This window comes from Bombina bombina, chromosome 7 (genome assembly GCF_027579735.1).
Source record: "Bombina bombina isolate aBomBom1 chromosome 7, aBomBom1.pri, whole genome shotgun sequence".
Lineage (NCBI taxonomy): Eukaryota > Metazoa > Chordata > Amphibia > Anura > Bombinatoridae > Bombina > Bombina bombina.
In genome coordinates, this window is record NC_069505.1 from 57,744,100 (window position 1) to 57,770,981 (window position 26,882).

Genomic DNA, 26,882 nt, shown 5'->3' on the forward strand with positions numbered 1-26,882 from the left:
CCATCCGGTGCGGAGCGGGTCCATGTTGAAGCAGGCGACGCGGATCCATCCTCTTCTTCCGATGTCTCCCGACGAATGACGGTTCCTTTAAGGGACGTCATCCAAGATGGCGTCCCTCGAATTCCGATTGGCTGATAGGATTCTATCAGCCAATCGGAATTAAGGTAGGAATTTTCTGATTGGCTGATGGAATCAGCCAATCAGAATCAAGTTCAATCCGATTGGCTGATCCAATCAGCCAATCAGATTGAGCTCGCATTCTATTGGCTGTTCCGATCAGCCAATAGAATGCGAGCTCAATCTGATTGGCTGATTGGATCGGCCAATCGGATTGAACTAGATTCTGATTGGCTGATTCCATCAGCCAATCAGAAAATTCCTACCTTAATTCCGATTGGCTGATAGAATCCTATCAGCCAATCGGAATTCGAGGGACGCCATCTTGGATGACGTCCCTTAAAGGAACCGTCATTCGTCGGGAGACATCGGAAGAAGAGGATGGATCCGCGTCGCCTGCTTCAACATGGACCCGCTCCGCACCGGATGGAAGAAGATCGAAGATGCCGCTTGGATGAAGATGTTTGCCGGTCCGGATGTCCTCTTCTTGCCGGATAGGAGGAAGACTTTGGAGCCTCTTCTGGACCTCTTCAGCACCGGATTATGGATCGCCAACCCCCGCTTGGGTTGGATGAAGATCTTGGAGCCAGGACGGATCGGTGATACCTGGATGGTGAAGACAAGGTAGGAAGATCTTCAGGGGCTTAGTGTTAGGTTTATTTAAGGGGGGTTTGGGTTAGATTAGGGGTATGTGGGTGGTGGGTTGTAATGTTGGGGGGGGGGGTATTGTATGTTTTTTTTTACAGGCAAAAGAGCTGAACTTCTTGGGGCATGCCCCGCAAAGGGCCCTGTTCAGGGCTGGTAAGGTAAAAGAGCTTGTAAATTTTTTAATTTAGAATAGGGTAGGGAATTTTTTATTTTGGGGGGCTTTGTTATATTATTAGGGGGCTTAGAGTAGGTGTAATTAGTTTAAAATTGTTGTAATATATTTCTTATGTTTGTAAATATTTTTTTATTTTCTGTAACTTAGTTCTTTTTTATTTTTTGTACTTTAGCTAGTTTATTTAATTGTATTTATTGGTAGGAATTGTGTTTAATTAATTTATTGATAGTGTAGTGTTAGGTTAATTGTAGGTAATTGTAGGTAGTTTATTTAATTATTTTATTGATAGGGTAGTGTTAGGTTTAATTATAACTTAGGTTAGGATTTATTTTACAGGTAAATTTGTTATTATTTTAACTAGGTAACTATTAAATAGTTCTTAACTATTTAATAGCTATTGTACCTGGTTAAAATAAATACAAAGTTGCCTGTAAAATAAATATTAATCCTAAAATAGCTATAATATAATTATAATTTATATTGTAGCTATATTAGGGTTTATTTTACAGGTAAGTATTTATCTTTAAATAGGAATAATTTATTTAATAAGAGTTAATTTATTTCGTTAGATGTAAATTATATTTAACTTAGGGGGGTGTTACTGTTAGGGTTAGACTTAGCTTTAGGGGTTAATACATTTATTAGAATAGCGGTGAGCTCCGATCGGAAGATTAGGGGTTAATAATTGAAGTTAGGTGTCGGCGATGTTAGGGAGGGCAGATTAGGGGTTAATACTATTTATGATAGGGTTAGTGAGGCGGATTAGGGGTTAATAACTTTATTATAGTAGCGCTCAGGTCCGCTCGGCAGATTAGGGGTTAATAAGTGTAGGTAGGTGTCGGCGACGTTGTGGGGGGCAGATTAGGGGTTAATAAATATAATATAGGGGTCGGCGATGTTAGGGGCAGCAGATTAGGGGTACATAGGGATAACGTAGGTGGCGGCGCTTTGCGGTCGGAAGATTAGGGGTTAATTATTTTAAGTAGCTGGCGGCGATGTTGTGGGGGGCAGATTAGGGGTTAATAAATGTAATATAGGGGTCGGCGGGGTTAGGGGCAGCAGATTAGGGGTACATAAGTATAACGTAGGTGGCGGTCGGCAGATTAGGGGTTAAAATTTTTAATCGAGTGTCGGCGATGTGGGGGGAGCTCGGTTTAGGGGTACATAGGTAGTTTATGGGTGTTAGTGTACTTTAGGGTACAGTAGTTAAGAGCTTTATAAACCGGCGTTAGCCAGAAAGCTCTTAACTCCTGCTTTTTTCAGGCGGCTGGAATCTTGTCGTTAGAGCTCTAACGCTCACTGCAGAAACGACTCTAAATACCAGCGTTAGAAAGATCCCATTGAAAAGATAGGCTACGCAAATGGCGTAGGGGGATCTGCGGTATGGAAAAGTCGCGGCTGCAAAGTGAGCGTTAGACCCTTTAATCACTGACTCCAAATACCAGCGGGCGGCCAAAACCAGCGTTAGGAGCCTCTAACGCTGGTTTTGACGGCTACCGCCGAACTCTAAATCTAGGCCACAGTGATTTACAGTAACAGTGCAGATGAAGCTGTGTATGTGACTTGCATTGCATTTGATGCCACAGCAAATTATTTAACATCTTCATTATATCACTTGGTGGCACAATAAAAAAAAAAATCCTTTATATGAGTAAATTAAAACTATGAAAAAGTATTTTTTCTATACTCCAAAATGCACAGAGAAGGCAAAAAGTGAGTTAATGATAAGTACACGTGTGTGTAAACACCTATCACCAGCTAGCTCCCAGTAGTGCAGGATATGTACATGTGTTTTTTAACAAAGGATACCAAAAGTACAAAGTAAACTTGATAATAGAAGTTAAAGTTTGGATGATTCAGATGAAATCTTTTAAGAATGGCCTTTTTTCATGAAAAACTAGCACTTTATTTTGGTTTTGTTGTGTTTTTGTTTATATTTTACTTTATTTTGTCATACCAACCAATTTACAAAATACAGTGATTAATAGGGTATTGGAAATGTTAAATGTTTTTGTCACTTAAACAAGTATTATACTTGCCATGTTTGGTATAAGGTTAAATAAGAAATGGTGAGCACAGGGGGCCTTTTTTTGGTCCCAGTCCGGCCCTGGTTAGGTGCAGACGTAGGAAGTGTTTCCCCATAGGAAACAATGGGGCTGCGTTAGGAGCTGAACGCGGCTTTTTTGCAGGTGTTTTTTTTTTTCAGCTCAAACAGCCCCATTGTTTCCTATGGGGGAATCGTGCACGAGCACGTTTTTGAGGCTGGCAGCGTCCGTAAGCAACTCTGGTATCGAGAGTTGCAGTGGCGTTAAATATGCCTGTACGCTCCCTTTTTGGAGCCTAACGCAGCCATTCTGTGGACTCTCAATACCAGAGTTATTTTAAAGGTGCGGCCAGAAAAAAGCCTGCGTAGCTAACGCACCCCCTTGGCCGCAAAACTCCAAATCTAGCCGTTAGGGTTTATTTTATAGGTAAGTATTTAGTTTTAAATAGGAATAATTTAGTTAATAATAGTAAATTTATTTTGTTTAATTAAAATTATATTTAGCTTAGGGGGGTGTTAGGGTTAGACTTAGGTTTAGGGGTTAATAACTTTATTATAGTAGCGGCAACGTTGCAGGCGGGAGATTAGGGGTTAATAATTGTAGGTAGGTGGCGGCGATGTTAGGAAGGGCAGATTAGGGGTTAATACAATTTATTATAGTGTTTGCGAAGCGGGAGTGCGGCAGTTTAGGGGTTAATACATTTATTATAGTGGCGGCAAGGTCCGGTCGGCAGATTAGGGGTTAATAAGTGTAGGTAGGTGGCGGCGACGTTGGGGGGGGGCAGATTAGGGGGTAATTCATATAATATAGGTGTCGGCGATGTTAGGGGCAGTAGATTAGGGGTTCATAGCTATAATGTAGGTGGCGGTGGTGTCCGGAGCGGCAGATTAGGGGTTAATATTATAATGCAGGGGTCAGCGATAGTGGGGGCAACAGATTAGGGGTTAATAAGTGTAAGGTTAGGGGTGTTTAGACTCGGGGTACATGTCAGGGTGTTAGGTGCAGACTTAGAGAATGTTTCCCCATAGGAAACAATGGGGCTGCGTTAGGAGCTGAACGCGGCTTTTTTGCAGGTGTTAGGTTTTTTTTCAGCCAGCTCAGCCCCATTGTTTCCTATGGGGATATTGTGCACGAGCACGTTTTTCCAGCTTACCGCTACCTTAAGCAACGCTGGTATTGAGGGTTGAAGTGGAGCTAAATTATGCTCAACGCTCCCTTTTCTGAGGCTAATGCAGCCATTCAGACAACTCTAAATACCAGCGTTGGCTTAAAGGGACATGAAACCCACATTTTTTCTTTCATGATTTAGAAAGAGCATGCAATTTTAAACAGCTTCCTAATTTACTTCTATTATCTAATTTGCTTCATTCTCTTGATATTCTTTGCTGAAAAGCATATCTAGATATGCTCAGTAGCTGCTGATTGGTAGCTGCACTTAGATGCCTCGTGTGATTGGCTCACCCATTTGCATTGCTATTTCTTCAACATAAAATATCTGAAGAATGAAGCAAATTAGATAATAGAAGTAAATTGGAATGTTGTTTAAAATTGTATTCTCTATCTGAATCATGACAGAAAAATGTTGGGTTTAGTGTCCCTTTAAGGGTGCGCTGGAAAAAAAAAAAGCCTTGTTAGCACCGCGGGTTTTTTCCGACAAAACTCTAAATCTAGGAGTTAGTTTGTAGGTAAAACCTGAACTGGATTTCTCCCCTGCAATTCTCTGCAACCTCCAAACTGTGAAGTGGATTACTGGCCCGAAATGGGGAAACATATTCTATCGTACACAATCCCCTTCGCTCTGTCAACACATTTATACATTTTAAAGATGTATATGTATGTTAAAGTCCAATGCCTGCCTTTTTTTTTCTCTGAAGTCATGCTAGTCATTCTAGCGTAAATCATGATTGTGCTCAAGCAATCGCATTTACTTTTAACTTGTAACACCAGCGGTAAGCCCGTAATGGGATATGATATATGACAAGGTATTTATTGCACTGAGAAGGGCTCAAATTTGTACATAATATATATCAAAATAACAAGAGTATTGCATATATATGTGTGTCTGTATATTTGTTTATGTATGTATGTGCTCACACACATATATACAGTATATATATATATAAATATATACACAGTATATATATATATATATATATATATATATATATATATATATATATATATATATATATATATATATATATATATATATATATATATATATATATATATATATAAACAAAAACATATCCAGTAAATATATATATATATATATATATATATATATACATACTACACACATACAAATACACACATATAAATACACCTTTGAGCCCTTCCAATTCTAACACCTTGTCATATACCATATCCCTTTAAAGCACTGTTAAAACATTTTCAATATAAAAAGTATATATATATATTTCACTAGAAAAGCATAATTTAAAAGTTTAAAATGTAGTAAAGTACCCCACTATTTGACATTTGGCTTAGCACACTTTAGGCTTAGCACACTTTAGGCTTAGCACACTAGGCTTAGCGCACTTTAGGCTAAACACACCTTCAGCTTAGCGGATTTTAGGTTTAGCGCACTTTAGGCTAAACACACCTTCAGCTTAGCGGATTTTAGGCTTAGCGCACTTTAGGCTAAACACACCTTCAGCTTAGCGGATTTTAGGCTTAGCGCACTTTAGGCTTAGTGCATAGTTGGCGTAGCACACTTAGGCTTAGCATTTCTTAAACTTAGCACAGCTTACGCTTAGCGCACCTTCAGCGTAGTGCACCTTAGACTTAGCACACCTTAGGCTTAGTGCACCTTTAGCGTAGCGCACCTTAGGCTTAGCGCATTTTAGGCTAATCGCACCTTAGGCTTAGTGCTCCTTAGGCTTAGTCCACCTTTGGCTTACCGCATTTTAGGCTTAGCACACTTTAGGTTTAGCGCACCTTAGGGCTTAGCGTACCTTAGGCTAAGCGCATTTTAGGCTTATCGCACTTTAGGTTTAGCGCACTTTAGGCTTAGCGCACCTTAGGCTTAGAACACCTTTGGCTTAGCGCACTTTAGGTTTTGCACATTTTAGGCTTAGCGCACCTAAGTTTAAACGCATTTTAGGCTTAGCGCACTTTAGGTTTAGCACACCTTAGGCTTAGCGCACTTTTGGCTTAGCACACCTTAGGCTTAGCGCACCTAAGTTTAAGCACATTTTAGGCTTAGCGCACTTTAGGTTTAGCACACCTTAGGCTTAGCGCACTTTAGGCTTAGCACACCTTAGGCTTAGCACACCTTTGGCTTAGCACATTTTAGGCTTAACGGGCTTTAGGTTTAGGGCACCTTAGGCTTAGCACACCTAAGGCTTAGCACACCTTTGGCTTAGCGTATTTTAGACTTAGCGCACTTTAGGCTTAGCACACTTTAGGCTTAGTGCACCTTTGGCTTTAGCGCATTTTAGGCTTAGCACCGCTGTGGTTTAGCACTTGAGTGATAGGCTAAATGCATTTTTTTAGCGTGCCCCAAAGAAGTCTATTATGTGAGGCATTTAGAGCACCCACATTATCTGACATCCCGATGTTAGCACACACTAGGCTTTCACTTAAGTGCTAACAGTTTCTTTAAAATTTGTAATATGAGAACAAAAATAAGAGCACTATTGATTTAACTTGAGCGGTGTTAGCGCACAATAGCACTACAATTTTGTGCTCCACTTGTAATCAAGGTCTCTGTGTATTGTACAGTGATTTCTATGGGTTTTACTATTATAATTATTATAATGATTATTATTACTATTATTTTTTCAATATTCTATGGAAATTTTATGGTAAATTGTATAATTGCATGTAACAGACACTGCTATAAAGAATAATATGCACAGATAAGGATATACAAATCCAGTATAAAACCTTTTAAAAACTTACTTAGAAGTTCCCAATTTAGCTGTTAATGAGATCAGCCTGGGACACCCAGTGACAGGGGCTGAGAAAGCAGGAAGAGCAGACCCCCCCCCCTTTCCTTGCATATGAAAACATCCATTACACAAACAGAAGCAGTCTAAAGTCTGTATACATCAGTATGCATCTAAAACTTTGGGGCTTGGTTAGGAATCTGAAAATCAGCACAATGTTATTTAAAAATAAGCAAAACTATACATTGTAAGAAAAACACTCCCAAGTGGGCTACATAAATGGATAATCTACAAAACATTTATCCAAAGAAAAATCTAGTGTACAATGTCCCTTTAATGATGTATCTCATTAAAAATGTCATGATCTCATCATTTGTATTAGAAATGTTAACAGTAAGCTGTCAACATGTTGCTTTGTATTAGGGACTTTGTTGCTGTTTTGTGGATGGGCTGTGTTTGGTTTAGGGGAGTCATGGGTGTGTCTGGGCGGTTCATGGGTGTGTCTGGGTGGTTCATGGGTGTGTCTGGGTGGTTCATGGGTGTGTCTGAGCGGTTCATGGGTGTGTCTGGGTGGTTCATGGGTGTGTCTGGGCGGTTCATGGGAGTGTCTGGGTGGTTCATGGGTGTGTCTGGGCGGTTCATGGGTGTGCCTGGGTGGTTCATGGGTGTGTCTGGGCGGTTCATGGGTGTGTCTGGGCGGTTCATGGGTGTGTCTGGGCGGTTCATGGGTGTGTCTGGGTGGTTCATGGGAGTGTCTGGGTGGTTCATGGGTGTGTCTGGGCGGTTCATGGGTGTGTCTGGGCGGTTCATGGGAGTGTCTGGACGGTTCATGGGTGTGTCTGGGCGGTTCATGGGTGTGTCTGGGCGGTTCATGGGTGTGTCTGGGTGGTTCATGGGTGTGTCTGGGCGGTTCATGGGTGTGTCTGGGCGGTTCATGGGTGTGTCTGGGTGGTTCATGGGTGTGTCTGGGCGGTTCATGGGTGTGTCTGGGTGGTTCATGAGTGTGTCTGGGCGGTTCATGGGCGTGTCTGGGCAGTCTGTGGGTGGGGCTAAGGGAAATTGTGCAAATCATACAACTATCTCAGAGGGACAGTTGGACAGAGCTCAGATGTAGGGGCTGTCCCTCTCACTTAGGGACAGTTGGGAGGTCTGGTGTCTAACACTAATATTTCACTTAACAGGTAAAATGGTTCTGCTTCACTGTCATTTACTAATTAAACGGTGTCTTTATAGCTTGCGTATTGTGCGGTTCAGTTCCTGGAAAAAGACTCCTCATTGACAGAGCATGTAAGTACATGTACTATATACTGTACCATAGTGCGTATTTGTGCCCTGTCTGGTGACTGCCAGCCAAAAGGGCAGAAAACTGTAGCAGGGGGAACCAGGGAATTACAAACTGGAAGAACCAAAGGATACCAAAAGAACAAAACAAATGAGATAATAGAAGTAAACTGGATTGCTGTTTAAACCACATATTCTCTCTGAATCATGAAATGAAAAATGTGGGTTTCATGTCTCTTTAAAGGGACATAATACTCATAGGCTAAATCACTTGAAACTGATGCAGTATAACTGTAAAAAGCTGACAGGAAAATATCCCCTGAGCATCTCTATGTAAAAAAGGAAGATATTTTACCTCACAACCTCCTCAGCTCACCAGAGTAAGTTCTGTGTAAAATGTTATCTTTCAGTTACTGTCCAGCTGCAGGTAAAAAATAAATAAAAAATAAAATAAAAAAGGAAGAAATGAACAGCAGACAATCAGCAGTGCTGAAGTCATGAACTCTTTTACTGTGATCTCATGAGATTTGTACTTAACTCTCATGAAATTTCGTTGTAAGCTTCCTTAAACTGAATAGGGAAATAACACGAGTGTGCATGAGGCACGCTCCCTTGTAGGTCCCAGGACAGATATACTGATTTGCTGCTTAAAGTTCTTTACAATGGGGTTTGAATACTTTGAGGTAAAATATCTTCCTTTTTACATAGAGATGTTCAGGTGATATTTTCTAGTCAGGTTTTTACAGCTATGCTGCATTACTTTCAAGTGTTTCAACATTTGGGTAACATGGCCTTTTAAGTTGCATTCTGCTACTTCTGAGCATGAGCAAACCAGACACTTACTCTCTCTAGCATTATCTGAATAATAAACTAGCTCAATGCTGTACATGGCTTCCTGTAGAGACCCTAGCCTCCTTGTAGGCTGTGAGAGGAAGTAATGGACACTGCACAAATTAAGTTAAAAAAAGAAGTAAAAGGTAAAATTATTTTAAAATGATTAATAATACACATTGCAATGATTTCTGTATAATTATAAGCCTCTGGTTAGAGATTATTTTTTATCACAACAATGACACAGACTGTTCCATATCTATTTAAAGAGACAGTCTAGTCAAAACTAAACTTACATGTATCAGATAGGGCATGTCATTTTAAACAACTTTCCTATTTACTTTTATCATTACATTTTCTTTGTTTTCATGGTATTCTTTGTTGAAAGCTAAACCTTGGTAGGCTCATGCTAATTTCTATGGCCTTAAAGATCTCTTCTTATATGAGTGCATTTTGACAGTTGGACAGTGCGAGTTAATGTGTGTCAAATGGATAACATTGTGCTCACTCCTGCGGAGTTATTTATGAGTCAGCACTGATTGGCTAAAATGCAAATTTGTCAGTAAAAACTGAGATAAGGGGGTAGTCTGCAGAGGCTTAGATACGGGTAATCACAGAGGTAAAAAATGTATTAGTATAACCGTGTTGGTTATGCAAAACTGGGGAATGGATAACAAAGGGATTATCTATCTTTTTAACCCCTTAAGGACCAGCAACGTACCCTGTAGTCAGTCATTAAAGAGTTAAACAATAAAAGAAATTCAAGTAGACTGTCCCTTTAAATACACTGCTGTATGCAAAATAAAATACAAAATAGAAACTGCAAAGTTTAAATGTAATAAAATGTTATCTGAAATGTAAAACAATATAAAATAAAAAGCATAAAGTGTAAATGCAGCAGAACTGTCATGTTCTGCACTGGGATTCTCTCCTTCACATACAGAAATACAGGGAATGCACCTTGGAGACGTAAAGCAAAATCTGTCTTTTGAAAATGTCACTAGGGATCTCGCAGTGCTGGGGGGATCATTTTGTATAATCTCACCTGAGTGGAGAGATTTCGGTCATCAGGCCCTCAGAGAGAGCAATTGGAAGTAAAAACACATAGTACCTATCTGAATACTTGATTGCTGCTTGCTGCCTCTTGCATACATAGCTTCTCTATAGGGAATACAGGGGAATTCATATTTGTAGTATAGGTGGTGGTTTCTACATGCAAAAACAGATATTTCAAATAACAAAATAAAAGTAAAGAAGTGATTTGCACTCAATTTCCTATATTACAGTGGGTAAAATGGATAATTAGGAACACTTTAAACTGGAGAAAAATGTGACGTACAATGTCCTTTTCATCATGGCATCAAGTCACTAGATCCTTATTGCATCTTTTTGACATTATGTAGCCATCTAGTGGACACTACATATATTACAGCTTTTTTATAATGAAATTGTTAATCTCTATTTTCTATACAGGTTATTCGAGGTTTGTTAAAATACTGGCCCAAAACCTGCACTCAGAAAGAGGTAATGAAATAATATACTTGTTTATGGGACTGATACAATAAATATGCAACATATTAATTTCCTAAACATGTAATTGCACAATGATTAACTGTAAAAACACACGTCCTCACACATATATAAAGATATAAACAATGCAACATTAACTACTTTGATTCAATTTATACGTTTTGAAGTGATTGAAGTAAATAAATGGGAAACATGAAAATAAATTATTCATAGAAAAAAAGGGAATGTACAGGTAGCCCTCACTTTACGCCGGGATTAGGTTCCAGAAGGAATGGTTGTAAATCGAAACTGTTGTAAATTGAAACCCAGTTTATAATGTAAGTCAAAGGGAAGTGAGGGAGATAGGTTCCAGGCCTCTCTCAAAATTGTCATAAGTAACACCTAATACATTATTTTTAAAGCTTTGAAATGAAGACTTTAAATGCTAAACAGCATTATAAACCTAATAAAATAATCACACAACACAGAATATATAATTAAACTAAGTTAAATGAACAAAAACATTTGCTAAACAGCATTATAAACCTAATAAAATAATCACACAACACAGACTTCACTTGCATTTTTCTGCAAACAGTTCTTTCTATGCATTCCAATCTGCACTGATTTATAGACAGGAAGATCTTGTTCCTTTGAAATCTGCTCGATAGCTCAGGTCTGGTTAAACTGATTAATTTCAGCTTGCTTGGCTTTGCTGCAACACAAGCGGACAGCTCCACCTACTGGCTATTTTAATAAATGCACTGCTTCACAATGCTTTTCAATAACAGTCACATGACTGAAAAAAAAAAGGTTGTTATTCTGAAACGGTGTAAATTGAACCGTTGTAAAACGAGGGCCACCTGTATTTGTATTCCTTTATAGGAAGATTTAGTAACAGCTACAGCCCAAATGCTGAATATCTGTGATGTGATGAAGAAATAACATGCTGAGATATTTGGCTTTAAATTGATGAAATAATAATATCCAGCCAAGAAGCTTTGTCATTCCAAGATAACTGAGTAATAAATAAAGTGAACATTATTCCAGCACTCAGAATAAAGCCTTGAATGTGACCAACTAATAAATGTCTACGGAATGGTGTGGGCTAAAGTGCATAGAACCTTTACGGTTGGTAGCAGGTGCCCATATATAAGATCAAGGTGAGACAGGCCAGGGTCACTAATATCGATGGCAGACAGAAGCAGAATCTAAATTTTTAAAAAAAGAAGTCAAACTTCCTAACCAAAGGATCCAGAAAAGTCAGTAGAATTGTTAGGTCAATGAGTTGTAGAATGTAAGCAAAAATTCAGAACCTGCAGGAATATCCTGTTGCAAACAAGAACAAACAATCATCTCAAACAGGCATGAAACAAACACAACTGGTGTCCCGTATAGGTGCCAAGATACGGAACTGAACGAATACTAAACATTATGAGAATACAGTCCAATAGCTTGAGAAAAATGTTGCATTAATAATGGCACGAAAACTGTGACACAGAAAAATGGTTGCGCCAACTTAGCACTTAAAGAAAAAGCTACTAGCAGTATAACGGTTACTTAAATTGCAATGATGGCAATCCTAGATAATGCTTTTAAGTGGAAACTGTGGTTTACATTTTTTTTAAATGAAAAAATAAGGTTGTTGATGTGCCTATTTTTTTATGTTATGTTATTTTATCATTAGACAATAAGTTAAAATAGGAATGTTGTCATTTTTAACATTTAATTATTTTTATTCTATAGCAAACATGGATTAGGGGATAGTATAGTTTGTTAGTATGCAGTTCAAATATAAATGTTAGGACATTAAAATAATCATATGTTATAAAATAGCAAAGGCAACTCATGGCTAACAAAGCATATTAATACCTAATTAAAGTTTGTACTCGGACATAAAAAAGCAGGCAACACTCATAAATCTATACACACGTAATATTTGGCATTACAATTTTAAATCTTTGTTGCTAAATAAAAAGACTTTGGTTCTAGGGGAGGATTTATTTCATTTATCCTTTCATGCAGTTGTTTCATTTATCCTTTCATACTCAAATACTCACACATACTCACACACTAATGCATACACACGTGCATATACAAACTCGCATACGCACATACATTTACACACATTTACACATGCATGCACACACAAATACTCACACATACTCACACACTAATGCATACACACGTGCATATACAAACTCGCATACGCACATACATTTACACACATTTACACATGCATGCACACACAAATACTCACACATACTCACACACTAATGCATACACACGTGCATATACAAACTCGCACATACATATACACACATTTACACATGCATGCACACACAAATACTCACACATACTCACACACTAATGCATACACACGTGCATATACAAACTCGCACATACATATACACACATTTACACATGCATGCACACACAAATACTCACACATACTCACACACTAATGCATACACACGTGCATATACAAACTCGCACACGCACATACATTTACACACATTTACACATGCATGCACACACAAATACTCACACATACTCACACACTAATGCATACACACGTGCATATACAAACTCGCACACGCACATACATTTACACACATTTACACATGCATGCACACACAAATACTCACACATACTCACACACTAATGCATACACACGTGCATATACAAACTCGCATACGCACATACATTTACACACATTTACACATGCATGCACACACAAATACTCACACATACTCACACACTAATGCATACACACGTGCATATAAAAACTCGCACATGCACATACATATACACACATTTATACATGCATGCACACACAAATACTCACACATACTCACACACTAATGCATACACACGTGCATATAAAAACTCGCACATGCACATACATATACACACATTTATACATGCATGCACACACAAATACTCACACATACTCACACACTAATGCATACACACGTGCATATACAAACTCGCATACGCACATACATTTACACACATTTACACATGCATGCACACACAAATACTCACACATACTCACACACTAATGCATACACACGTGCATATACAAACTCGCACATGCACATACATATACACACATTTATACATGCATGCACACACAAATACTCACACATACTCACACACTAATGCATACACACGTGCATATACAAACTCGCATACGCACATACATTTACACACATTTACACATGCATGCACACACAAATACTCACACATACTCACACACTAATGCATACACACGTGCATATAAAAACTCGCACATGCACATACATATACACACATTTATACATGCATGCACACACAAATACTCACACATACTCACACACTAATGCATACACACGTGCATATACAAACTCGCACACGCACATACATTTACACACATTTACACATGCATGCACACACAAATACTCACACATACTCACACACTAATGCATACACACGTGCATATACAAACTCGCACATACATATACACACATTTACACATGCATGCACACACAAATACTCACACATACTCACACACTAATGCATACACACGTGCATATACAAACTCGCACATACATATACACACATTTACACATGCATGCACACACAAATACTCACACATACTCACACACTAATGCATACACACGTGCATATACAAACTCGCACACGCACATACATTTACACACATTTACACATGCATGCACACACAAATACTCACACATACTCACACACTAATGCATACACACGTGCATATACAAACTCGCACACGCACATACATTTACACACATTTACACATGCATGCACACACAAATACTCACACATACTCACACACTAATGCATACACACGTGCATATACAAACTCGCATACGCACATACATTTACACACATTTACACATGCATGCACACACAAATACTCACACATACTCACACACTAATGCATACACACGTGCATATAAAAACTCGCACATGCACATACATATACACACATTTATACATGCATGCACACACAAATACTCACACATACTCACACACTAATGCATACACACGTGCATATAAAAACTCGCACATGCACATACATATACACACATTTATACATGCATGCACACACAAATACTCACACATACTCACACACTAATGCATACACACGTGCATATACAAACTCGCATACGCACATACATTTACACACATTTACACATGCATGCACACACAAATACTCACACATACTCACACACTAATGCATACACACGTGCATATAAAAACTCGCACATGCACATACATATACACACATTTATACATGCATGCACACACAAATACTCACACATACTCACACACTAATGCATACACACGTGCATATACAAACTCGCATACGCACATACATTTACACACATTTACACATGCATGCACACACAAATACTCACACATACTCACACACTAATGCATACACACGTGCATATAAAAACTCGCACATGCACATACATATACACACATTTATACATGCATGCACACACAAATACTCACACATACTCACACACTAATGCATACACACGTGCATATACAAACTCGCACACGCACATACATTTACACACATTTACACATGCATGCACACACAAATACTCACACATACTCACACACTAATGCATACACACGTGCATATACAAACTCGCACACGCACATACATTTACACACATTTACACATGCATGCACACACAAATACTCACACATACTCACACACTAATGCATACACACATGCATATAAAAACTCGCACATGCACATACATATACACACATTTATACATGCATGCACACACAAATACTCACACATACTCACACACTAATGCATACACACGTGCATATACAAACTCGCACATACATTTACACACATTTACACATGCATGCACATACAAATACTCACACATACAAACACACTAATGCATACACACGTGCATATACAAACTCACACACGCACATACATATACACACATTTATACATGCATGCACACACAAATACTCACACATACGAACACACTAATGCATACACACGTGCATATACAAACTCGCACACGCACATACATTTACACACATTTACACATGCATGCACACACAAATACTCACATATACGAACACACTAATGCATACACACGTGCATATACAAACTCGCACACGCACATACATTTACACACATTTACACATGTATGCACACACAAATACTCACACATACGAACACACTAATGCACACACACGTGCATATACAAACTCGCACACGCACATACATTTACACACATTTACACATGCATGCACACACAAATACTCACACATACGAACACACAAATGCATACACACATACACTGATACACACATTCCCTTGCACAGACATACACTGATACACACATACGCTGATACACGCATGCACTGATACACACATGCACTGATACACACATACACTGATACACACATACACTTGCACACACATAAACTGATACACACATACACTGATACACATATACCCTTATACACACATACCCTTGCACACACATACACTGATACACACATACCTTTTACACACATACACTGATACACACATACCTTGGCACACACATAAACTGATACACACATATGCTGATACACATATATACTGATACACACATACCCTGCTACACACATACACTGATACACATATACCCTGTTACACTCATACCATTGCACACACATACCTTGATACACCCATACACGAATACACACATACCCTGTTACACACATACCCTTGCACACACATGCACTGATACACACATACACTGATACACACATACCCGGACACACACATACACTGATACACACATACCATGGCACACACATACACTGATACACACATACACTGATACACACATACCCTGGCACACACATACTCTGACACACACATACACTGATACACACATACCCTGTTACACACATACACTGATACACACATACGCTGATACACACATACCCTGATACAAACATACCCTGTTACACACATACACTGATACACACATACACTGTTACACACATACACTGTTACACACATATCCTGTTACACACATACCCTTGCACACACATACACAGATACACATATAGACTGTTACACACATACACTGTTACACACATACCCTGTTACACACATACACAGATACACATATAGACTGTTACACACATACACTATTACACACATACACTGATACACATATAGACTGTTACACACATACACTGTTACACACATACCCTGTTACACACATACCCTTGCACACACATACACAGATACACATATAGACTGTTACACACATACACTGTTACACACATACACTGATACACACATACACTGATACACATATAGACTGTTACACACATACACTATTACACACATACACTGATACACATATAGACTGTTACACACATACACTGTTACACACATACACTGTTACACACATACACTGATACACACATACACTGATACACATATAGACTGTTACACACATACACTGTTACACACATACACTGATACACACATACACTGATACACATATAGACTGTTACACACATACACTGATACACATATAGACTGTTACGCACATACACTATTACACACATACACTGATACACATATAGACTGTTACACACATACACTGTTACACACATACACTGATACACATATAGACTGTTACACACATACACTATAACGCACATACACTGATACACATATAGACTGTTACACACATACACTGTTACACATATAGACTGTTACACACATACACTGATACACACATACACTGTTACACACATACACTGTTACACACATACACTGATACACATATAGACTGTTACACACATACACTATTACACACATACACTGATACACATATAGACTGTTACACACATACACTGTTACACACATACACTGTTACACACATACACTGTTACACACATACACTGATACACATATAGACTATTACACACATACACTGTTACACACATACACTGATACACATATAGACTGTGACACACATACCCTGTTACACACATACACTGTTACACACATACACTGATACACACATACACTGATACACATATAGACTGTTACACACATACACTATAACACACATACACTGATACACATATAGAGTGTTACACACATACACTGTTACACACATACACTGTTACACACATACACTTATACACATATACACTGATACACATATAGACTGTTACACACATACACTGTTACACACATACACTGATACACACATACACTGATACACATATAGACTGTTACACACATACACTGATACACATATAGACTGTTACACACATACACTGATACACACATACCCTGATACACACATACACTGATACACACATACACTGATACACATATAGACTGTCACACACATACACTGATACACATATAGACTGTTACACACATACACTGATACACACATACACTGATACACACATACCCTGATACACACATACACTGATACACACATACACTGATACACACATACCCTGATACACGCATACACTGATACACACATACACTGATACACACATACCCTGATACACACATACACTGATACACACATACACTGATACACACATACACTGATACACATATAGACTGTTACACACATACACTGATACACACATACCCTGATACACACATACACTGATACACACATACACTGATACACACATACACTGATACACATATAGACTGTTACACACATACACTGATACACACATACCCTGATACACACATACCCTGATACACACATACACTGATACACACATACCCTGATACACACATACCCTGATACACACATACACTGATACACACATACACTGATACACACATACACTGATACACATATAGACTGTTACACACATACACTGATACACACATACACTGATACACATATAGACTGTTACACACATACACTTTTACACACATACACAGATACACACATACACTGTTACACACATACACTGTTACACACATACACTGTTACACACATACACAGATACACACATACACTGTTACACACATACACTGTTACACACATACACTGTTACACACATACACAGATACACACATACACTGTAACACACATACACTGTAACACACATACACTGTTACACACATACACTGTTACACACATACACTGTTACACACATACACTGTTACACACATACACTGATACACACATACACTGATACACACATACCCTGATACACACATTCACTGTTACACACATACACTGTTACACACATACACTGTTACACACATACACTGATACACACATACACTGATACACACACATACACTGATACACACATACACTGTTACACACATACACTGATACACATATTCACTTATACACACACATTACAAACCCTTGTACAAATCCCTTTTCTGCATATTAACGAGTTTTCTTTTGTCTGCCAGGTGATGTTCCTAGGAGAATTGGAAGAGATTCTTGATGTCATTGAACCTTCCCAGTTTGTGAAGATCCAAGAGCCCCTCTTCAAACAGATTTCTCACTGTGTCTCAAGTCCTCACTTCCAGGTACGTTTAGTGTCTCTTTCTCTCACCTTCTCTTCCTCTTCTCATTCTATCTCTTCCCTCCTGTCTCTGTATCTCTCTCTCTTCTGTTTGTCTCTTGTCAAGTCAAGAGTATTTTATCAGCATGACATTATTACATGTGCTTCCAAGTAATCACATGGTACCCCCAAAAGGTCACATGCACATCTTGCTCTGTATTATAGTTTTGATATAACCCTGCAGGGCATCTACTGAGCACTACTCCCCTGCAATACATTATTTTAGTACAGTGGATGTTTTATTAGATATTTAGTTTTTCTGCTGGCTACCTACTAGAAACTTCTGCTCCTTGCCATCACCTGCTTGACCACCTGCTAATATCCTCCGGGCTGTGACCTGCTGGCCATTATCTGTATCATGTGACCTGCTGTCCATTATCTGTGTCATGTGACCAGCTGGCCATTACTTGTATCATGTGACCTGCTGGCCATAATATGTATCATGTGACCTGCTGGCCATTACTTGTATCATGGGACCTGCTGGCCATTACCTGTATCATGTGACCTGCTGGCCATTACCTGTATCATGTGACCTGCTGGCCATTAGCTGTATCATGTGACCTGCTGGCCATTACCTGTATCATGTGACCTGCTGGCCATTAGCTGTATCATGTGACCTGCTGGTTATTAGCTGTATCATGTGACCTGCTGGTTATTAGCTGTATCATGTGACCTGCTGGCCATTAGCTGTATCATGTGACCTGCTGGCCATTACCTGTATCATGTGACCTACTGGCCATTAGCTGTATCATGTGACCTGCTGGCCATTACCTTTATCATGTGACCTGCTGGCCATTGCCTGTTTCATGTGACCTGCTGGCCATTAGCTGTATCATGTGACCTGCTGGACATTACCTGTATCATGTGACCTGCTGGCCATTACCTGTATCATCTGACCTGCTGGCCATTAGCTGTATCATGTGACCTGCTGGCCATTGCCTGTATCATGTGACCTGCTGGCCATTAGCTGTATCATGTGACCTGCTGGCCATTAGCTGTATCATGTGACCTGCTGGCCATTAGCTGTATCATGTGACCTGCTGGCCATTAGCTATATCATGTGACCTGCTGGCCATTACCTGTATCATGTGACCGGCTGGCCATTACCTGTATCATGTGACCTGCTGGCCATTACCTGTTTCATGTGACCTGCTGACCATTACCGGTATCATGTGATCTGCTGGCTATTACCTGTATCATGTGACCTGCTGGCCATTACCTGCATACCGTGACCTGTTGGCCATTACCTGTATCCTGTGACCTGTATCATGTGACCTGCTGGCCATTACCTGCATACTGTGATCTGCTAGTCATTACATGTATCCAGTGACCTGTATCATGTGACCTGCTAGCCATTACCTGCATACTGTGACCTGGTGACTATTACCTGTATCCTGTGACCTGCTGGCCATTGCCTGTATCATGTGACCTGCTGGCTATTACCTGTATCCTGTGACCTGTATCATGTGACCTGCTGGCTATTACCTGTATCATGTAACCTGCTGGCCATTACCTGTATCATGTAACCTGCTGGCCATTAGCTGTATCATGTGACCGGCTGGTCATTAGCTGTATCATGTAACCTGCTGGCCATTAGCTGTATCATGTAACCTGCTGGCCATTACCTGTATCATGTAACCTGCTGGCCATTAGCTGTATCATGTGACCGGCTGGTCATTAGCTGTATCATGTAACCTGCTGGCCATTAGCTGTATCATGTGACCGGCTGGCCATTAGCTGTATCATGTGACCTGCTGGCCATTAGCTGTATCATGTGACCGGCTGGCCATTAGCTGTATCATGTGACCTGCTGGCCATTACCTGTATCATGTGACCTGCTGGCCATTACCTGTATCATGTAACCTGCTGGCCATTACCTGTATCATGTGACCTGCTGGCCATTAGCTGTATCATGTGACCTGCTGGCCATTACCTGTTTCATGTGGCCTACTTGGCCATTAGCTGTATCATGTGACCTGCTGGCCATTAGCTGTATCATGTGACCTGCTGGCCATTAGCTGTATCATGTGACCTGCTGGCCATTAGCTGTATCATGTGACCTGCTGGCCATTACCTTTACCATGTGACCAGCTGGCCATTACCTGTATCATGTGACCTGCTGGCTATTACCTGTATCCTGTGACCTGTATCATGTGACCTGCTGGCTATTACCTGTATCCTGTGACCTGCTGGCCATTAGCTGTATCATGTGACCTGCTGGCCATTACTTGTATCATGTGACCTGCTGGCCATTAGCTGTATCATGTGACCTGCTTGCCATTACCTGTATCATGTGACCTGCTGGCCATTACCTGTATCATGTGACCTGCTGGCCATTACCTGTATCCTGTGACTTGTATCATGTGACCAGCTGGCCATTACCTGTATTATGTGACCTGCTTGTCATTACCTGTATCATGTGACCTGCTGGCCATTAGCTGTATCATGTGACCTGCTGGCCATTACCTGTATCATGTGACCTGCTGGCCATTAGCTGTATCATGTGACCTGCTGGCCATTAGCTGTATCATGTGACCTGCTGGCCATTACCTGTATCATGTGACCTGCTGGCCATTAACTGTATCATGTGACCTGCTGGCCATTACCTGTATCATGTGACCTGCTGGCCATTAGCTGTATCATGTGACCTGCTAGCCATTAGCTGTATCATGTGACCTGCTGGCCATTACCTGTATCCTGTGACCGGCTGGCCATTACCTGTATCATGTGACCTGCTGGCCATTAGCTGTATCATGTGACCTGCTGGCCATTGCCTGTTTCATGTGACCTGCTGGCCATTAGCTGTATCATGTGACCTGCTGGCCATTACCTGTTTCATGTGACCTACTTGGCCATTACCTGTATCATGTGACCAGCTGGCTATTACCTGTATTATGTGACCTGCTGGTCATTACCTGTATCCTGTGACTTGTATCATGTGACCAGCTGGCTATTACCTGTATTATGTGACCTGCTGGTCATTACCTGTATCATGTGACCAGCTGGCTATTACCTGTATTATGTGACCTGCTGGTCATTACCTGTATCATGTGACCAGCTGGCTATTACCTGTATTATGTGACCTGCTGGTCATTACCTGTATCCTGTGACCTGTATCATGTGACCTGCTGGTCATAACCTTTATCATGTGCCCTGCTAGACATTACTGGCATACTGCTGGCCATTAGCTTTATCCTCTGCCCTGCTAGACATTACTGGCAAACTGCTGGCTATTACCTCTATCTTGTGAATCGATTGATAATATTTGCATACTACAATTGTAATGTCTAGAAACACCCTCTAGACAGTGTCCTGTCTTCTCTCTCACTTGATCTTTAAGAGTCTCCCCTGTTTCCTTCTCCCTCTTGTTCCTACCTTTCTCTTGCTATGTTATGCTCATCTCTGTTCTCACTCCCTCTTGTTCTTGTCTCTCAGGTAGCAGAGCGGGCACTGTATTTTTGGAACAATGAATATATCCTTAGTTTGATTGAAGAGAACTGCCACACCATACTCCCCCTCATATTCTCAACCCTTTACCAGGTTTCCAAGGAACACTGGAACCAGTAAGTATATTACGTCAAGAGTTCTGACTGGCTGATAAAGAAAACTCCCACAAATTTATTGGTTGAACAGTGACACACCTCATAAGCATAAAATAATGTGCATTTTGTGTACAACTAGTACTCAGGTATCACTTTGTCACTGGATGGTATTGGACTCCACCAGACCAAAAGTTAGAAAATATTAAAAAAAAAAGGACCATAATACATTTTTAAATGTATTTGTTAGGGGGAACAGGGAAAAAATAGTCCCTTCAATTCTTTTTTTAAAGCTTTGAGATATTATTTCAGGGTCTTCAAAGAGCCTTTAACTATTTTGTAATATTGGTAGTTTCTCAAATAATCAATGACACTTGTGTACAAGTGACAATTTCTATGAATATGATACGCAATAAATTATACAAAGGTTTTAAAGGGAAACTATACTATAACATTTGTTTCTACTTAATTTATTCCTAATTACTCGTTATACCTATTGTAGAGTATTAAATATTCTCCAACACACACCCATAATAGTGGGCTGAGCCCGGAAGTAAAGCAGACCTGATAATGTTATCTATGTTAGGTATTAAAATGGTAATTATAGCTGAGGGGAGTTGAAAGAGCAAAGCATCTATTTTAGATACAACATTTCTCTGCCCTCAAACCCCCACTGGTAGACTAATTAGTGCTACTGTCTTGTTTACACAGATTTTCTACAGATAAAACATTTGTTACTCATATTTTCAGTATAGGTGGGGATACAGCAGGCAAAACTAGCTATTTCGAATAGCAAAATAAATGTTAAGGAGTTGTTTGTCCCTTTAATGCATCCATTGATTTCCCTTTGCTTCTCCACAGAACGATTGTGTCCCTGATTTATAATGTACTCAAGACTTTCATGGAAATGAATGGAAAACTCTTTGATGAACTCACAGCATCATATAAGCTTGACAGACAACAGTAAGTACATATGTATAACTAGCCTGTAAGATCTTAATAATTGGCCTGTGACAGAGCCAACATATTCCTGTGGCTTTCTATGATAAAATAGGACCTTGGAATTGGCGACATTTTCATTATTACAACTTTCCACACCTGACTAATTTTTTTCCTTAGGGAATTAAAGCGTGAAAAAGAGCGGCAGGAGCTTTGGAGAAAGTTGGATGAACTCCGTCTTAAAAAGATGAATGGCCTAGACAAGGCACAGATGAACCAACTTAACCTACAGCACAGTCAAGGAAGTAAAAGCTAGAAGACCCTACAACGCGTTTCACATCATCTCACAGAAGACCACTGCAGCCAGGCCACACCCTTCCCCTCCCCATATTGTACCTGCCCCATATTAAGATCTCCTACTTCTTTCCAGGAAGAGGGGAGAGTTGTAGTCCACTGCAAGCTCTCCTGGTGATCCTACCAATATAAATGTCTACAGGAAAATATTCTGTAAAAGCCTCTCATTTCAGAGCAGCCATCCTTTCTTGTTGTTTTGACAGCAGAAGATACTTTGTGGTGTCTTATTTTCAAATACCATTTTGTTCAATCCTGTCTGCAACAATAAAGGCCTCAGCAACAACAGAGACTTCTGGGAAAAGCCATTAGGCATCTCTGTCACTTTCTGCCCAATGGAAGCAGGAGATCCTATCACCGTCTGTTATTTCTTGTCTTAAGAAATAAGGCTTCTCTGAAAAAGCCTTTAAAATCTGTCACTTCCTTTACAATGGAAGCAGGGCCTTCTGGGAAGTTCCCTGCATCTTTCACTTCCTGTTTGTCAAGAGAAAAGGCTTCTGGGAAAGTCTGTCACTGGTTCACTTCTGTTGATTCCTGTCTGTGAGAGCAGTAGTTTCTGGGAAAGCCTCATAAACCATAAGCAACTATCAATCTGTGTTTCTGAAAGCTGGGGCTTCTGGGAAGGCCTGTATCTTGAGTCTTCTGTCTGTCACTTTTTGTTTGTGAGAGCAGAGGCTTCTGGAAAAGTCTCTCCAACATGCACCTTTGGCCGTTATTCCATCAATAAGAGCAGAGGCTTCTGGGAAGCCACTTTCCACACCCCACACCAGTACATATTTCTCTAACCTGAGAAGAGTTAACAGTATCCTTCAGTGCAGAGGACGATAGGACACTCAGCTAACTGCAGCCTGGAATAATAATATCACCATGCTGGATTCATGGAAGCAACATTATCTGGGTAGCCATAAATGTCCCTTACCCAAAGACCTTCATTTTATTTTTTAAACTTTGTTTTGAAAACTGGTGACTTACACAATGCAAATCAACAGCAAATCATTGAAGATAATATCTAACTATAGCAAATCTCATGGAAAAAAAAGAGCCTTCATGGGAAAAGTCTGGAAAAAAAACAAGATGGCTGCTGGTATGTTAAATTCAAGAGTGCAGATAGTTAATACTTGACATATCGTCAAAGTAGGTGCTTTAGGAAAATCCAGTGGCCTCTTTATTGATATACTGTTATGGTGCATGCTACATGGAAAATATGAGTAATGTGGAACATTTTATTGTTTTCTGCTTGCAAATGCAATTGATTTTGTTTGGGTTGGCTGGCCCACATCTAACACTTCCTACCTAAGAAACTGACGGTATCTACATTCAGTTTGTGCTTGTTACTTCTTGTCTTTGGAGCAGAGGCTTCTGGGAAAGTCTCTGTGTGTCATTCGTAACCCTCTTTCTTTATGAGCAAATGCTTTTAAGGGGGATAATTCCACTAATCCATTTTCCACCCACAACCACACAAAGCTTATTGGAAAAACTTTGTAATCAATTGGAATATACAAATTATCATCTGTAAGGACACAGGCAACCAGGAGGGAAAAAAAAAATCTGACTCTGCATATCTCACTCTGTGCCCATAACAGGAGCGATCTGGCTGCTGAAGGTTCGGTAAAAGTTATTCAGGATATGTCATAAACTTATAAAACAATTGTTAGATGTCATATCCTATAGTGACCTTGTGAATTCCAGGGGAAAAAAAAGTTGTTGGGCGATCCTACATTGCCCTGTCTACAAATGCAATGGCCTCTGGGGAAAAAGAAAAAAATCTGTTAACCGTAAACTTCCAGTACCTGCATTCACTGCTTAGCATCTCTGGGCACAATGAATTATGGGTATGCCAACCATTGGCGATAGAAGATTGAACTCTGATTCAGCTGCTGCTTAATACAGAGACTATATTATTGTTCTAATAAGCTGTTAACCAGAGTGTTTAAGGCACCCAGAAAGTTCTGTTGAAAGTTATGTAATCCACTCCCAGAGGGGATTTTATTTGTGGTGAAAGAGAGATATTACACACAAATATATCAACCATGCTTAGTTCCAACCCAACTTGTTCAAATATATTTTTTATTTGTCAGGATTAAGCTAAAACTGGAATTAGCAGAAGATACATGCTTGTGCAGAACTGATACTGTGGTATTAATGCTCAATGGCAAATACAGAAAACCCCAACAGCTCTATTGGTGGTAAATCCTTTTTCCACCTACAGCAAAAGGAATATCTATAAAAAAAAAATATGTTGAAATTCCCTCTTGTAGCCAGAACAAACATTTTTGAGTGCAATTTCTTAGAAGAAAATGTTTGTCAACCTTATGCCTCAACACCTACATTGGGGTACACAACACACACTGTAAACTGTACCTATTTTTGTTGAACTATATAACACAAATCAAAAAAAGAAGTAGCATTACAAAGTTATTTAAATAGCAAGATTGAGAACCCATTATCTAGAACTAATACGAGAAGGCTTCCTTAAATGAGCAATTTTGGTTGTCTAGGTTGTAAGGATATAACCTTAACCAAAGGATTTTGGATGAGAACATTTTAGATCAGCATAAAGCAACAAATACTTAAAGTGATGGTAAGTGCTAGTGTTTTTGAAAGCTAGGATTTACCAGTGCTACATATAAAGGGGACTTTCAGTCATAAAGTATAAATTACTTGATGCTGAAAGTTCCTTTATTTGCCTGTAGCGTATGCTGTGCCGAGCGCCTCAGGCCGCCCACAGCAGAACTCTATTTTTTCATTGAGGTGACGTTTTCATCTCTTAGCCAATAGCTGTGCGGCCCAGCTGGCATTATGCCAGATAGCTAGCACGCTATTGGCTAATATCACCTCACTGATAAAATAACGTTCTGCTGTGGGCGGCCTGGGGCACTCAGCGCGGCATACGCTGCAGGCAAAT

The 26,882-nt window shown here is 39.7% G+C and overlaps 1 protein-coding gene across 3 annotated transcripts in view; it reads left to right on the forward strand.

The window, feature by feature from the left end:
• The window catches only part of PPP2R5B (protein phosphatase 2 regulatory subunit B'beta), a 150,301-nt gene extending 124,275 nt beyond the window's left edge, over nucleotides 1-26,026 (forward strand). For all 3 annotated transcript variants that reach the window (XM_053720128.1, XM_053720129.1, XM_053720130.1), the window contains exons 9-14: nucleotides 8,112-8,165; nucleotides 10,464-10,514; nucleotides 18,994-19,113; nucleotides 22,584-22,711; nucleotides 23,549-23,650; nucleotides 23,807-26,026. In XM_053720128.1, the coding sequence (XP_053576103.1) occupies nucleotides 8,112-8,165; nucleotides 10,464-10,514; nucleotides 18,994-19,113; nucleotides 22,584-22,711; nucleotides 23,549-23,650; nucleotides 23,807-23,942 (591 nt within the window). In that variant the 3' untranslated portion in view covers nucleotides 23,943-26,026. The remainder of the gene's footprint in view (nucleotides 1-8,111; nucleotides 8,166-10,463; nucleotides 10,515-18,993; nucleotides 19,114-22,583; nucleotides 22,712-23,548; nucleotides 23,651-23,806) is intronic.
• The last annotated feature ends 856 nt before the right edge of the window (nucleotides 26,027-26,882 follow it).